This window comes from Acomys minous, assembly GCF_964271855.1.
Source record: "Acomys minous genome assembly, chromosome: 17".
NCBI lineage: Eukaryota > Metazoa > Chordata > Mammalia > Rodentia > Muridae > Acomys > Acomys minous.
This window is the reverse complement of record NC_140500.1, coordinates 25,504,778-25,517,159: the sequence shown is the minus strand read 5'-3', so window position 1 is coordinate 25,517,159 and position 12,382 is coordinate 25,504,778. Positions and strand designations below refer to the sequence as shown.

The following is a 12,382-nucleotide window of genomic DNA, read 5'->3' as shown; positions in this document are numbered from 1 at the left end:
TACTGAAAAAGCATTCCACTCTTTTGTCTATAAACAAATTGAAGTATTAGTTTTAATGTGCACTAACAAGTTATTATAAGTTAAGAGGATGTTCAGCTTTTAAAATGAGAATGGAAAGAGTAACAAACAAACAAAAAATATCTGGGCTCAACTCCCAATCCCATTATTTGTTAGTTGTGATCTTAGTAAATTTACTTTCAGTTTCTTTATCTCTAAAAATGACAGACTGCTTCTCATCACAAGTATTAAATGAGAATATGGGTTTAGCTTGGCATGGTGGCACAGGCCTGTAATCCTAGCACTTAGGCAGGCGGATCTCTGTGAGTTCAAGGCCAGCCTGGTCTACAGAGCAAGTCTAGGACAGGCAAGGCTACACAGAGAAACCCTGTCTCGAAAAATACAAACAAAAAAGCAAAACAAAACAAAAAGTCAAATGTCCCATCATTCCTAGGCCAAAATGGGATGTGTGGACAGAAAAAAATCCCCCCAAAAAGTTGTGGACCATCTACACTGAAATAAATAGCACAGTGGCAAATCAAAGAGATCATACCTCAAACAAGGTAGAAGGCAAGGCAGGCCCAGTTTATTGTTCTCTGACCTCTATATCCACATTATGGCACATGCAAGAACATGTGCATGTACACACAGGTGTACACACACACCACACGCAAAAGTAAGCATCTAAATTAAAATATATGTAACTACAGTTTACGCCCCTAACACTTCAAAAACATAAATCTTTTTTTTTTTTTAATTAAGTATACAGTGCTCTACCTGCACGTACACCTGCAGGCCAGAAGAGGGCATTAGATGGTTGTGAGCCACCATGTGGTTGCTGGGATTTAAACTCAGGACCTCTGGAAGAGCAGTTAGTGCTCTTAACCTCTGAGCCCTCTCTCTAGCCCCCCAAAACATTAATCTTTTGTGTGCACACTTCCGTTTTTAAAATACTTCACATTAGATCCTAGCAAGAAGCTTCTACTGTAGCTGTAACTAACCTTAACAGAAATGTAAAGAGAAATAATGTAAGAATATGTTTTAGTAGTGTGTTGATGTCATTTACTTCATCATACTGAGTATCTTAACTTAATAAACACTCGTTCATAACATACAAGTGAGACAATAACCATATTAATATCATTATGAAAGTATACATAAAATAAGCACAAAAAGAAATCAATTTTTAAAAGATTTTTAAAGTCTTATTTATTGTGTATACAATGTTCTGCCCGCATCCCAGAAGACACCATATCTCATTATAGATGGTTGTGAGCCACCTTGTGGTTGTTTGGAATTGAACTCAGGACCTCTGGAGGAACAGTCAGTGCTCTTAACCTCTGAGCCATCTCTCCAGCCCAAGATTTATTTATTTTTATGTGTGTGTTTTCCTGTATTTATAAATGTGTACTACATGTGTGCCTGCTACTCTTGGAGACCAAAAGAGGGTATTGAATCCCCTGGAACTGAGGTTATAGATGGTAATGAGACACCATGGGAATGCAAGGAACCAAACCCAGGTCCTTTTAAACACAAAGCCACCATCTCTCCAGGCCAGTAAACCAATTTTTAAAAATCACTACCGGAAAGTGCTTTTAAATTAGAAACTTAGCAACTTTAAGTAAAACATAAAAAGATAAAAATAAATTCAGAGTTAAAATGACCTAACTATCTGATGATTTAAGTATATTATGCTACTAGCACAAAATCTCAGCATTTTGCTGGGCCGTGATGACGCACGCCTTTAATCCCAGCACTCCGGAGGCAGAGGGAGGCAGATCACTGTGAGTTCAAGGCCAGCCTGGTCTACAAAGTTGAGTCCAGGACAGCCAAGGCTACATAGAGAAATTCTGTCTCGAAAAACAAAACAAATAGAAAAAAATTACATAAATTTTTGTTCAAAATGATAAAATGTATCAAGTGATAAACTTCTTATAGTCTTAGCTAAATATATCCATTTGTAGGCCAAACATCTCAAGATCTGGTTAATTTCAATGTGCCCTGGGTTTTTCTTTGCAAGGTTGTTTGTTTGTTCGTTTGGTTTTTCAAGACAGGCTTGGCTGTCCTGGACTCCTTTTGTAGACCAGGCTGTCCTGAGATTAAAGACATACACCCAATTTTGAAAGCTTTTTGTTTGGTTACTTTTTCACTGGCTACCCTGGAACTCAATCTGTAGACCAGGCTGGCTTCCCACTCAGAGATCCACCTGCCTTTGCCTCCTTAGTACTGGGATTAAAGATGTGTGCCACCACCACCCAGAGCAAGTTTTTTTTTTTTTTAAATAATAAAGTTATTCTAAAAATTTTCCAGACACTTGTCTCTATTACTAACTTCTACTTCTAACATGGTCAGTTTGTGACAGGCAGTATAACATGAAGCTAACCAAAATACAAAAGCAGGTTTTCTTTATACCGGCTGTACAAATAGAGTAATGCAGAATTTGCCCAAGGTAACAAGAGTCATGTAACAGAGCAAGGTTATGAATGCAGGCAACCTAGTTTTTTTTGTTTGTTGGTTGGCTTTGGCTTTTCAAAACAGGGTTTCTCTATGCAGCTCTGGCTGTCCTGGAACTCACTCTGAAGACCAGATCGGCCTTGAACTCAAGAGGTTCACCTTGCCTTTGCCTGAGATTAAAGAATGACACCACTGCCTGGCTGCAACCTACTTAACTTTGTTCACGTGCAGAAAATTTGGCCTCTTCAAATCAAAACTGAGATTACACTAAGCCTCGCATTATTTCTTTTCTTTTCTTTTGCTTTGTTTTTCAAGACAAGGTTTCCCTGTGTGGCTATGGCTATCCTGGAACGGTAGACCAGGCTGGACTCAAGAGATATGCCAACCTCTGTTGGGAATAATAGTGTGCAACCTCCACATAGTACTTCAATTATTTCTAAAAGACCAGATGCTCTACGTTGAAAAATAGAATGTCACTGGGTATGGTGGCACACACCTTTAATCGCAACACTTGGGAGGCAGAGGAAGGCAGATAGATCACTGTGAGTTCGAGGACAGCCTGGTCTACAAAGAGAATTCAGGACAGCCAAGGTAACACACGAAGACCCTGTTTTGGGGGAGGGGGAAAGAATATCAAATAAGATACAAGTTACTGAAAATATAAAGAACTGAGATAAGGCTGAGTATGATGACACAGGCGAATCCCTGTGAATTCCAAGCCAGCCTGGTCTACACGGAGTTCCAAAACAACCAGGGTTGCTACACAGAGAAAACCTGTCTCAAAAAACAACAAACAAACAAAAACAAAACCTGATATACAAAGATCTACTAAACTGTAGTAATTATTCAAGTATTTCAGAAATTACTTCTTTTGTTCTGCCACCTGTTTTATCTTAAACATGGGTTCTCAACATGCTGTTATTGGGTTTTTTTGGTTTTGGCTTTGGTTTTTTGGTTTTTCCAGACAGGGTTTCTCTGTGTAGCCTTGGCTGTCCTGGACTCACTTTGTAGAACAGGCTGGCCTCAAACTCACACAGATCCCCCAGCCTCTGCCTCCCAGTGCTGGGATTAAAGGCATGCGCCATCACACCTGTCTGAAAAAAGGACATTTTTAAAAGTCAACTAAATATAATTCTCAACAACAGTTATTTCCTATAGCAATAAATATGTATTTCAGGAATTGTTCTGCTATTTTTAGAACAGTCTGTCATTCTGTATCCCAGGCTGATAACGAACTTGTAGAAGACCTTATTGTTTCAGCCTCCTAAAAACTAGATTGTTTGCATTCAAATCTTGGCTCTGCTAAATGACTGCGGCTAGGACTGAAGGTCTGCACCACCACACCAAGTTAACATACATCTTAAATCCAATCTTACCTAGCCAAAATCACATTGTTTCTAATTCTGTTCTTTTTAAATGGGACAAAGTATTATTTCAAAATCACCAATCATTCTTAAAATCTGCATAGTAGCTCCTTTATACTAAAAAGGAAAAGAAAATACAGGTGTGGGGTTCATACGTATAATTCCAGCACGCAGAAGGCTGAAATAGGATTTCTCTAGGTTTGAGACTAGCCTAGGCTACACAGAATTCTAGGTCAGCCTGCGATACAAAGTAAGCCCTTATTTCAAAATTAAAAATCAAAACAATCAAATGGGGAGGCTCAGGTCAATGGTTATATTTAAAATAGCTAAGGAATAAACTATAGTTTGAGTCACAGAACCACATCCCATTTCTGCAGCACTGCTAATCTTGAAACATTAATATCATATACTTAGGAATACAAACCTTAACTTGGTAAAAGCCAGCTTATGATACAAGCACTATGCAGACTGGAGTGTGAACAAAAATTATTACTAAAACCTCTCATCAATATATAGTGCATTGGGCTGGAGAGATGGCTCAGTGGTTAAAAGCGCCGCCTGCTCTTCCAGGGGTCGAATTCAATTCCCAGTAACCACATGGTGGCTCACAACCATCTATAATGTGATCTGATGCCCTCTTCTGGCATGCAGGTGTACGTACATACATACATACATCCATACATACATAACACTGTATACTTAATAAATAAATCTTTTATATGTGTGTGTGTGTGTGTGTAGTGCATCAAGTAAACTCACTTTTAGAGACAACCTATGAGAAAAATGTCAAAAATAAATAAAGTGCTAGGTCTTTGTATATTTTATTAAAGCAAATTTATGCTGTTTCCTAATAAGCATGTTCCCACCAACTACCCCAGCCTCCAGAAGACTAATGTAAATCTACAGAACACCCTAGTAACATTTCCCCACCAGCACAGCTGAGTAATTAAAGTACAGCACTTGCCTAATAGGTTCTGATAAAGAAGTCTTGTTTTAAGAGTTCTCAGTTATTATTTAAGACTGTAGTATCAAAATAGTACCTATTTGTTACTGAGAACAGACGCTTATTTTGGTAGATAGCTATACTATGACTCTAAAAATAACCTTAATAATAGGAAATACGATTTGTACATCTAAGTCTGTATCCCCATACGAAGTAGTAAAAATTAAAAAACATAATTTGCCATTGTTAGAGAAATTTAGAAATATGAATTTAGAAATCTTCTACACAAAATTAGTATTACTTCATTTGAAAGTACTATTTAGCCATCTACTGGGGCTACAAATGCAGTGCCTTTTTTTGGGGGGGGGGGGGCTTTTGCTTTTTCAAGACAAGGTTTCTGTGTAAGAGCCCTGGCTATTCTGGAACTCTCTTTGCAGACCAGGCTGGCCTCAAACTCAAGAGATTCATCTGCCTCTGCTGGGATTAAAGGCATGCACCACCACTGCCACACAGCCTTTAAAAAAAATATTTAATCCAAACATTTAGAAGGCAGAGGCAGGCGGATTTCTGTGAGTTCGAGACCAGTCTGGTCTACAAAGTGAGTCCAGGACAGCCAAGGCTACATAGAGAAACCCTGTCTCAAAATACCAAGCCAAAACAAAACAAAAAAATCCCAACTTACTCTTCTTTATTCTTCAGAACGTTAACATGTACACAGTCAAATATATCCACCACCATTTCTCCCCTCAAAGTCTTTTTATATGTCCCCCAACACATCTCCCTCAACTTTATGCCTCTTTAAAAATAACCTATTAAGCAGGACGCAGTGGCTTACTCCTTTAATCCCAGCACTCGGGAGGCAGAGGCAGAAGGATCTCTGGGAGGAGTTCCAGGGCTGCCAGGGCTACACAGAGAAATCCAGCTTCGAACCCCCACCCCCCAAAAAGGGGAGGGTGCTGGAGAGCTGGCTCAGAGGCCTGGCTGCTCACTGGCTGTTCTTCAGAGGTCTTGAGTTCAATTCCAAGCAACCACCTGGTGGCTCACAACCATCTATAATGAGATCTGATGCCCACTTCTGGTGTGCAGTTGTACATGCAGATACAACATTGTATACATAATTAATAAATCTTTTTTTAAAAATAAAAATAACCCACTAAATGCAATTTGCTGTTGCATGGGTTTAAGACTATCCACTGGCATGTGGGAAACCAGAAAAGAGAACATCATGAAAAAAGAATAACTCTCCTCTCCAGAGAAGCTACCAACTGCCAAAAACTCCCTTAGGTAAGGATAGGGCCTGAAGAGCAGCTCTATGCCAGAATTTTGGTTAGCCAGATCTTATGCACATTTTATGCGTAACAGTAACCACAACTGTTTCCTTTATCTTTTGTGATACTAAAAATTGAATCTAGAATTTTGTGGGTATTAAACAAGTGTTCTAACACTGACTAAAGCACTCTACAACTGAACTACAAAATCCCCAGCCCTCTTCTCTTTTGACTCTTTATTTTGAGTCACAGTCTCACTAAGTTGTCTAGGCTGGCCTAAAACTTAACTCTGTGTCCTAGACAGACCTTGAACTTGTGATCTTATTGTGTCAGCTTCCCTGAGCAGCTGAAATTATAGGCCTATGCTACCAGCCCCAATTTGTAATGGTTTTTAATACCTCCCAAATTACTGGATCCTAACCATTTAAATTTTTGTTCTTTTTTAACCTAAGCCAAATAAATTACTTAATGCCCTATAATTTCAAGTCCTTACTGAACAAAGGAGTAGGTGGGAGAGATAGTCTAAGATTTCATCCAATTTTGCATATTAATTTATGTCTGCATGTAGGTCTGCATGTATGTCTGCATATGCGGCAGAAGGAAAACAGGGGTCAAAGTACAACTTTCACAGGTTGGTTCTCTCCTTCCACAAAGTGAGTACCAGAGATTGAACTACTGGACTTCAGGCTCATCAAGCTTAGGCCCCTGATGAGCCATTTCCTAGGGCACTTCTGGTTTTAATACACTAAAACTTTTAAAGCCAGGCATGGTAGTACATGCCTATAATCACACTGCTAGGGAAGTAAAAGCAGTTGCTCAAAGCTATCCTGGATAATATAGCAAAAGCCTTGTCTCAAAACAAAAACAAACAAACAAACAAACAAAAAAGAAAAAACCACTCAGATTTTTAACTTAATGGAACACAATACTATTCCTGTCTTGCAAAAACAGAAAACTATATTAAGAATACATTCTCGTTAGTGATACAGTTCAGTGTTAGAGTGTATAATACCCTAAATTCAATCCCTAGTAATAATGCAGGAGTGGGAGAAATATACATTCAATGTCAAAGGGTTGGGTTTTTGGTTTTTTTTTCCTTTTTTTTTTTTCTTCAAAGCTTTACTTATCCCTAAGTTTGACCTTTAATTTGGACCGAAAGATAAAAGTTGAAATCTCTGACCTACTAATACTTTGATCAAAAACAAGACAAAACACAAAAATAATTCCTATTTCTTTATAGTGATTTTATACTAAGTCACATTTTTTACTTTTAATACGGAAGGTAATTTTTTATTAGTCAAAATGAAAATTTTTCAGAAGCTTAGTTAAAAGACATGAAAGTTCTGAAAACCATGGTCTCATTCTATAAGATTAATTTGGTTCTGCTCTCAAATGGTGACTTGGATTAAAAAGTCAATGTAAGATTTTCCTTAGTTTAGTGGGGCATGATAGTTCATGCCTTTAATGTCAGCATTCAGAGGCAGGCCAATCTCTGTGAGTTCGAGGCCTGGTCTACACAAAGCGAGTCCAGGACAGCTTAAGGATACACAAGGAAACCCTGTCTCAAGAAAGAAAGAAAGGAAGAAAGAAAGAAAGAAAGAAAGAGAAAGGAAGGAAGAAAGAAAGAAAGAAAGAAAGGAAGAAAGAAAGAAAAGAAAGGAAGGAAGAAAGGAAGGAAGAAAGGAAGGAAGGAAGAAAGAAAGGAAGGAAGGAAGGAAGGAAGGAAGGAAGAAAGAAAGAAAGAAAGAAAGAAAGAAGAAGAAAGAACAAAAACAAACCAAAAAAGAGCTTAAGCCAAAGCCAGGCACTTAGGAGGCAGAGGCAAGTGGAATTCACATCCAGCCTGGTATACAGAGGTAGTTTAAGGACAGCCAAGGCTGTTAGACAAGACAACCTGTCTCAAAAAACAAAAACAAACAAAAAAGTGGGGTAATTGAGTGCCAGGGATGTAGTTCTGTGTTATGGAGCTTGCCCAAAATGCAAAAAGTCCTGAATTCAATCTCCAGAACAACAACAAACTAGAAAAAGAGTAATAATAAAAGTAAAAAGTAAAGGCACACATTCACAAATGAAACTAGAATTGAAGTACTAAATTCCTAGATCAGTAACAATAGACCCTTGGTTCAAAAGAGAAGTGTCTTCTGTAAATCAGTTACACCTAAACTGTGATTATGGCTGACTAATAGGAGTAGAGGCATATTTTGACAAGTTTATCAAGTAGATAGATGGAGGGATGGATGCTGCCTGGAATGATGTGATGTGGCTCACTGCCTGGCGTGGTAGGGCAGAAGAAGCAAGGATTCAAAGCCAGCTTGGACTTCACAATGAGCTCCAGGACAGCCTTGACTACATAGAGTAAAAGCATGTCTGAAGCAAAACAAACTCATTTAGAAGTACATTTTTTAAAAGACCTGTCACCTTTCAACTCTAATGCACTATAAAATTAACAAGGCATTTTTTTTTTTACTTTATATTGTGCTTAGAAGTTCACTATTAAGTGTTGAACTCAAGAAACTGTTAAAAAAAGAAAGTTGTTAGTTGCAAGTTTACTTCCACATGCTGTGTTAACATCCTTTTATATTTTTTAAATGAAAACAAAAAGAACATTTATTTCCCTTAGAGGAAATTTCAACCATATAGGAAAGTAGAGGGGAAAGCTTAATCAACTACCTTGCTTTGAACAATCATGTGCTGGTAACTGTTGAAGCTGGGGGATTGTTACATTCCTCTCACCCTCACTAGAGATTTAGAAGTAGAAGCAAAGTCCAGACATTATTCCTTTCACATTTCATATGGCCTTGGGTCATTTGGAAACCAGGTTGTTTATTTATTAGTTCTTAGGTAAATAAAGTGTTACTTTCCAATCTTATTTCAGTTTGGTCCATATTCTTTTTCTTTCTTTCTTTCTTTTTTTCTTTTTCGAGACAGGGTTTCTCTGTGTAGCCTTGGCTGTCCTAGACTCCCTTTGTAGACCAGGTTGGCCTCCAACTCACAGCGCTCTGCCTGCCTCTGCCTCCAAGTGCTGGAATTAAAGGCATGTGCCACCACGCCCAGCTCATATTCTTGACAATAAACCAGTAGTGGCATTTTCGTCTACAATGTAGCTGAAAATTCTGCTTCCATCATTAATACATTTTCATTTCTGGGTGAGAACAAGAGCTAACAAACCAATATTTACATAGGTGCTTTCTAATATTTATTGTTTATTGCTACAATAAGTCAAGCAATTAGTAGTCCAAACTGATCTGTTTAAGTCTAGAATATACCTGCACTTTATTTATAGCATGAAAATTTCCCAATGAGATTAAAAAATGAAAGCAATGTAGTAATCCCTTAGACTCTTGGGAAGTTTGGTTTAAAAATCTTTTATATCCCTGGCACAGTGGCACTAATTTGTAATCCTAGTACTCTGGAGGCTGAGGATCAACAAATTCAGGACAGTCTGAGCCATATTTTGGACACTGTCACAAAAATCTGTCATAACAAGATTACAATGATGGTATTATACAATTTTGCATGGGCTTTTACTATTCGCTATGGACTGAATAGGAGGAAGCCTCTAATGAACAGTGTCAGATCACAGATAGCCACATGGCTTAAGCATTTGTAGGTGGTTATAATAGCAAATACATACTGTACCTTCCTAGTCCCAAAGCACTTATTCTTAAAGGGAAAGAGAAGAGAGTTGGGGATCAGGGTCTGAGCTGTTGTTTTGATGTTTTGAAGACAGTGTCCTACTATCCATCTCAGACTGCATAGTCTTGGAGTTCTCTTGCCTCAGCTCTAGAGTAGTTGGGATTTAGAGGCATGTCCTGCCACCTGGAAAGCATCTGTTTTAATTATTTACTAAATGTCTATGCTGCTATCAAGTAAGCTGCACCTTAAGGCACAGGGTCTTGTCTAACAACCTGATCTCACACATGAAAACACACAAGGCAGTCCATTATTGCAGGCTCCGATGAGACTGAAGTGCACCGGGAGAAAAGGTTTGATATTTACTTAAAGCAAAAAAATAAAAAAATAAAAAATCCCCAAAGGCTGAGGATATATATAGCTCAGTAGGAAAGCACTTGCCCAGGCCGGGGGTTCAATCCCCAGTACAAGGAGAGTAGAAGGGAGAAACTCTTTCCCAAAAATCCCATAAGACATTAAACATACAAGTTTGTACTTCAGTGATTTTTACCCCATCTTGACACCAACAGTTGCCATCTCTTCCAAACTACAAGCTCCACAATCTCCTCATTCCAACCTCTTCGGAAGTCCCTCCCCCTCTCCCTCACTCAGAGAACTACAAGTAAAAGATGAACTCGATAAACTGGCTTAACCGAGCCAAATTTGGGATCCAAACAAGCGAATAAGAAAAAAAAGGAGGTGGGGCATTACCTGCAATTCACACCAGGCAACTTCCACAGTGGTTTCGGTGTCCAGACCTTTGTAGACCGTCTTAAAGGAGCCTCTGCCGATTTCGATGTCAAATTTGAGAAAGCGACCGTCATTGGACATTCCCACGGCCTTGGTCTCCAGCTCTTCAATATCATCCTGTTGCTGGCTCCGTTCCTCCTGCGGCTCTTTGGCGCTGCCGCCACCACTGCCACTTCCACTTCTTGACGGCGGTGGCTCCTCTTTGCTCCCCACGAGGCTGGGCTGGGACACCGGGCGGTCTTTGCTGGTACTGCTGGGGACGGTCGCGGTGGCCGAACCTACAACGGCTTGTTCCCCGGGGGAGGCGGCGGCGGCGGCGGCGGCGGCAGCAGCGGGCTGCTGAGACACCTGGGAAGCAACGGTGGCGGTCAAAGTTTCCTCTCTCTGGGGCTCGGGTGGAGCGCTCTGAGGCACCACGGCGGGTACACTAGGCTGGGGGACAGAGAGAGGGAGGCCGGGCACCTCCAGCGCGGTGGCATTGGAGTCGCAGATGACGCTCCGGCGGAAGAAGCGGTGCTCCGTGGGGGTGGGGGTGGCGGCCGCCCCACGGCTGTCCTTGTCCATCGTGTGGCGCCGGCGCCGGTATTCCTCGGTCCTGCCAATTCCTGAGTCGGCCACCGCGGCCCCCAGTTTCTCGCCCACGGAGGAATCGGAGCTTGAGCCATTCTTGGGGACCGGCGCCGGAGGCGAAAGGAAGGCCGGAGTGCCGCTCTGCTTCTCCGCGGCGCCGTCAGACATGGCTGGTCCGCTGGAGCGAAGAATGCGGGCTCGGATTTATGAATGAAAAGGGGAAAAGCGTGGCCCGGAAGAGCCACCAAGAAGTGCTGGGTAGCGCTCCTACGGCGGGCTCGGAGCCACGGGGACGACTTCCCACGGCTCAGCACTGACAAGGCGCCCCGAGGGCGACGCGGGACACTGGGTCCGGCTGCGGCGGCTGCTGCTGCTGCTGCTGCTGCTGGCACCGAGGCTGCTGCGGCTCACGGGGCGGGCTCGTCGGCGGGCGAGGAGGGAGCGGAGCCACGGAGGTTAGCGCCGCACAGTCCGCATCCATCCTGCAGCGAGAGGTGGCCGGTAGGGCTGTGGCAGCAGGGGCGCCGCAGTCATGAGGAGCAGGGCGCGGGGCTGGCTCCCAGGCGAGCGGATGCGGCGAGAAGTGAAGACGGCTAAGCTCCCGCCGCCGCCGCCGCCGCTGCCGCCGTCCGCCCGCCCGCCCGCCAAGCACGGCGGGATAGGCCCTGAGGGCGGAGGCACAGCGCGCGAGGGACGAGCCCCGACGCCGGGCGGTGGCAGCCCGGGGCACAGGAGTGGGAGGGGCCGCGCAGGGGGGTGGGGGGGAGGGAAGGAGGGCCGCGGCCCGGGCTCCCGGTCACTCGGCCGCCGCCTCAGGCAGCACGCGCCCCACGGAGGGGGACCAGTCTCACAGGGCGTCCATCACTAGATGCCGAGGGCCGAAGCCTCGAAGCCTGAGGAGCGGCCCCCCCGTCCCCGAGGCCTCCCCGCCCGCCCCGGGCCTGGCGAACCTCTTCCCCCCTCTCTGGCCGGCGCCGGGGGCAGAGGAGGGAGGGAACTCTGGGGAGGGGAGGGCCGCTCACCGCGGGGCCCCGGCTCCGCTACTTCTCTGGCCGGGAGGAGAGGAGACCGAAAGAACTGGGTGTTGGGGCGGGGGATAGGGAGAGAAAAGAGCAGTCACCCCACTAGGCGCCTTCTGTCAGCGAAGAAGGGAGTGCGGAATGGCCGAGCAGAAGAACCGCGTCCGCCCGGGAAACTCTCCGCTTTAAATGGCGCCGATGTCTGAAGCCACCACACAGCCCGCTTGGACCCCGCCCCCCCACCCCCCCTCGCTGCCCGGGGCGGCCCCGCCCACATCGCGCTCGGGGGGCTCTCGCGCAGGCGTGCCGGGCTTGAGGCACCATGGGATTTGTAGTTTCAGAGTG

At 43.4% G+C, this 12,382-nt stretch overlaps 1 protein-coding gene across 19 annotated transcripts in view; it reads right to left on the bottom strand.

Annotated features, from left to right (window-relative positions):
* The window catches only part of WNK1 (WNK lysine deficient protein kinase 1), a 118,650-nt gene extending 106,377 nt beyond the window's left edge, over positions 1-12,273 (bottom strand). For 4 of the 19 annotated variants that reach the window (XM_084766066.1, XM_084766064.1, XM_084766056.1 and 1 more), the window contains exon 1: positions 10,410-11,734. In XM_084766066.1, coding sequence (XP_084622192.1) covers positions 10,410-11,186 — 777 coding nt within the window. In that variant the 5' untranslated portion in view covers positions 11,187-11,734. Of the gene's footprint in view, positions 1-10,409; positions 11,735-12,138 lie in introns of those variants that run through there. The other 15 variants (XM_084766067.1, XM_084766070.1, XM_084766054.1 and 12 more) reach the window with 12 other exon arrangements.
* Between the last annotated feature and the right edge of the window lie 109 nt (positions 12,274-12,382).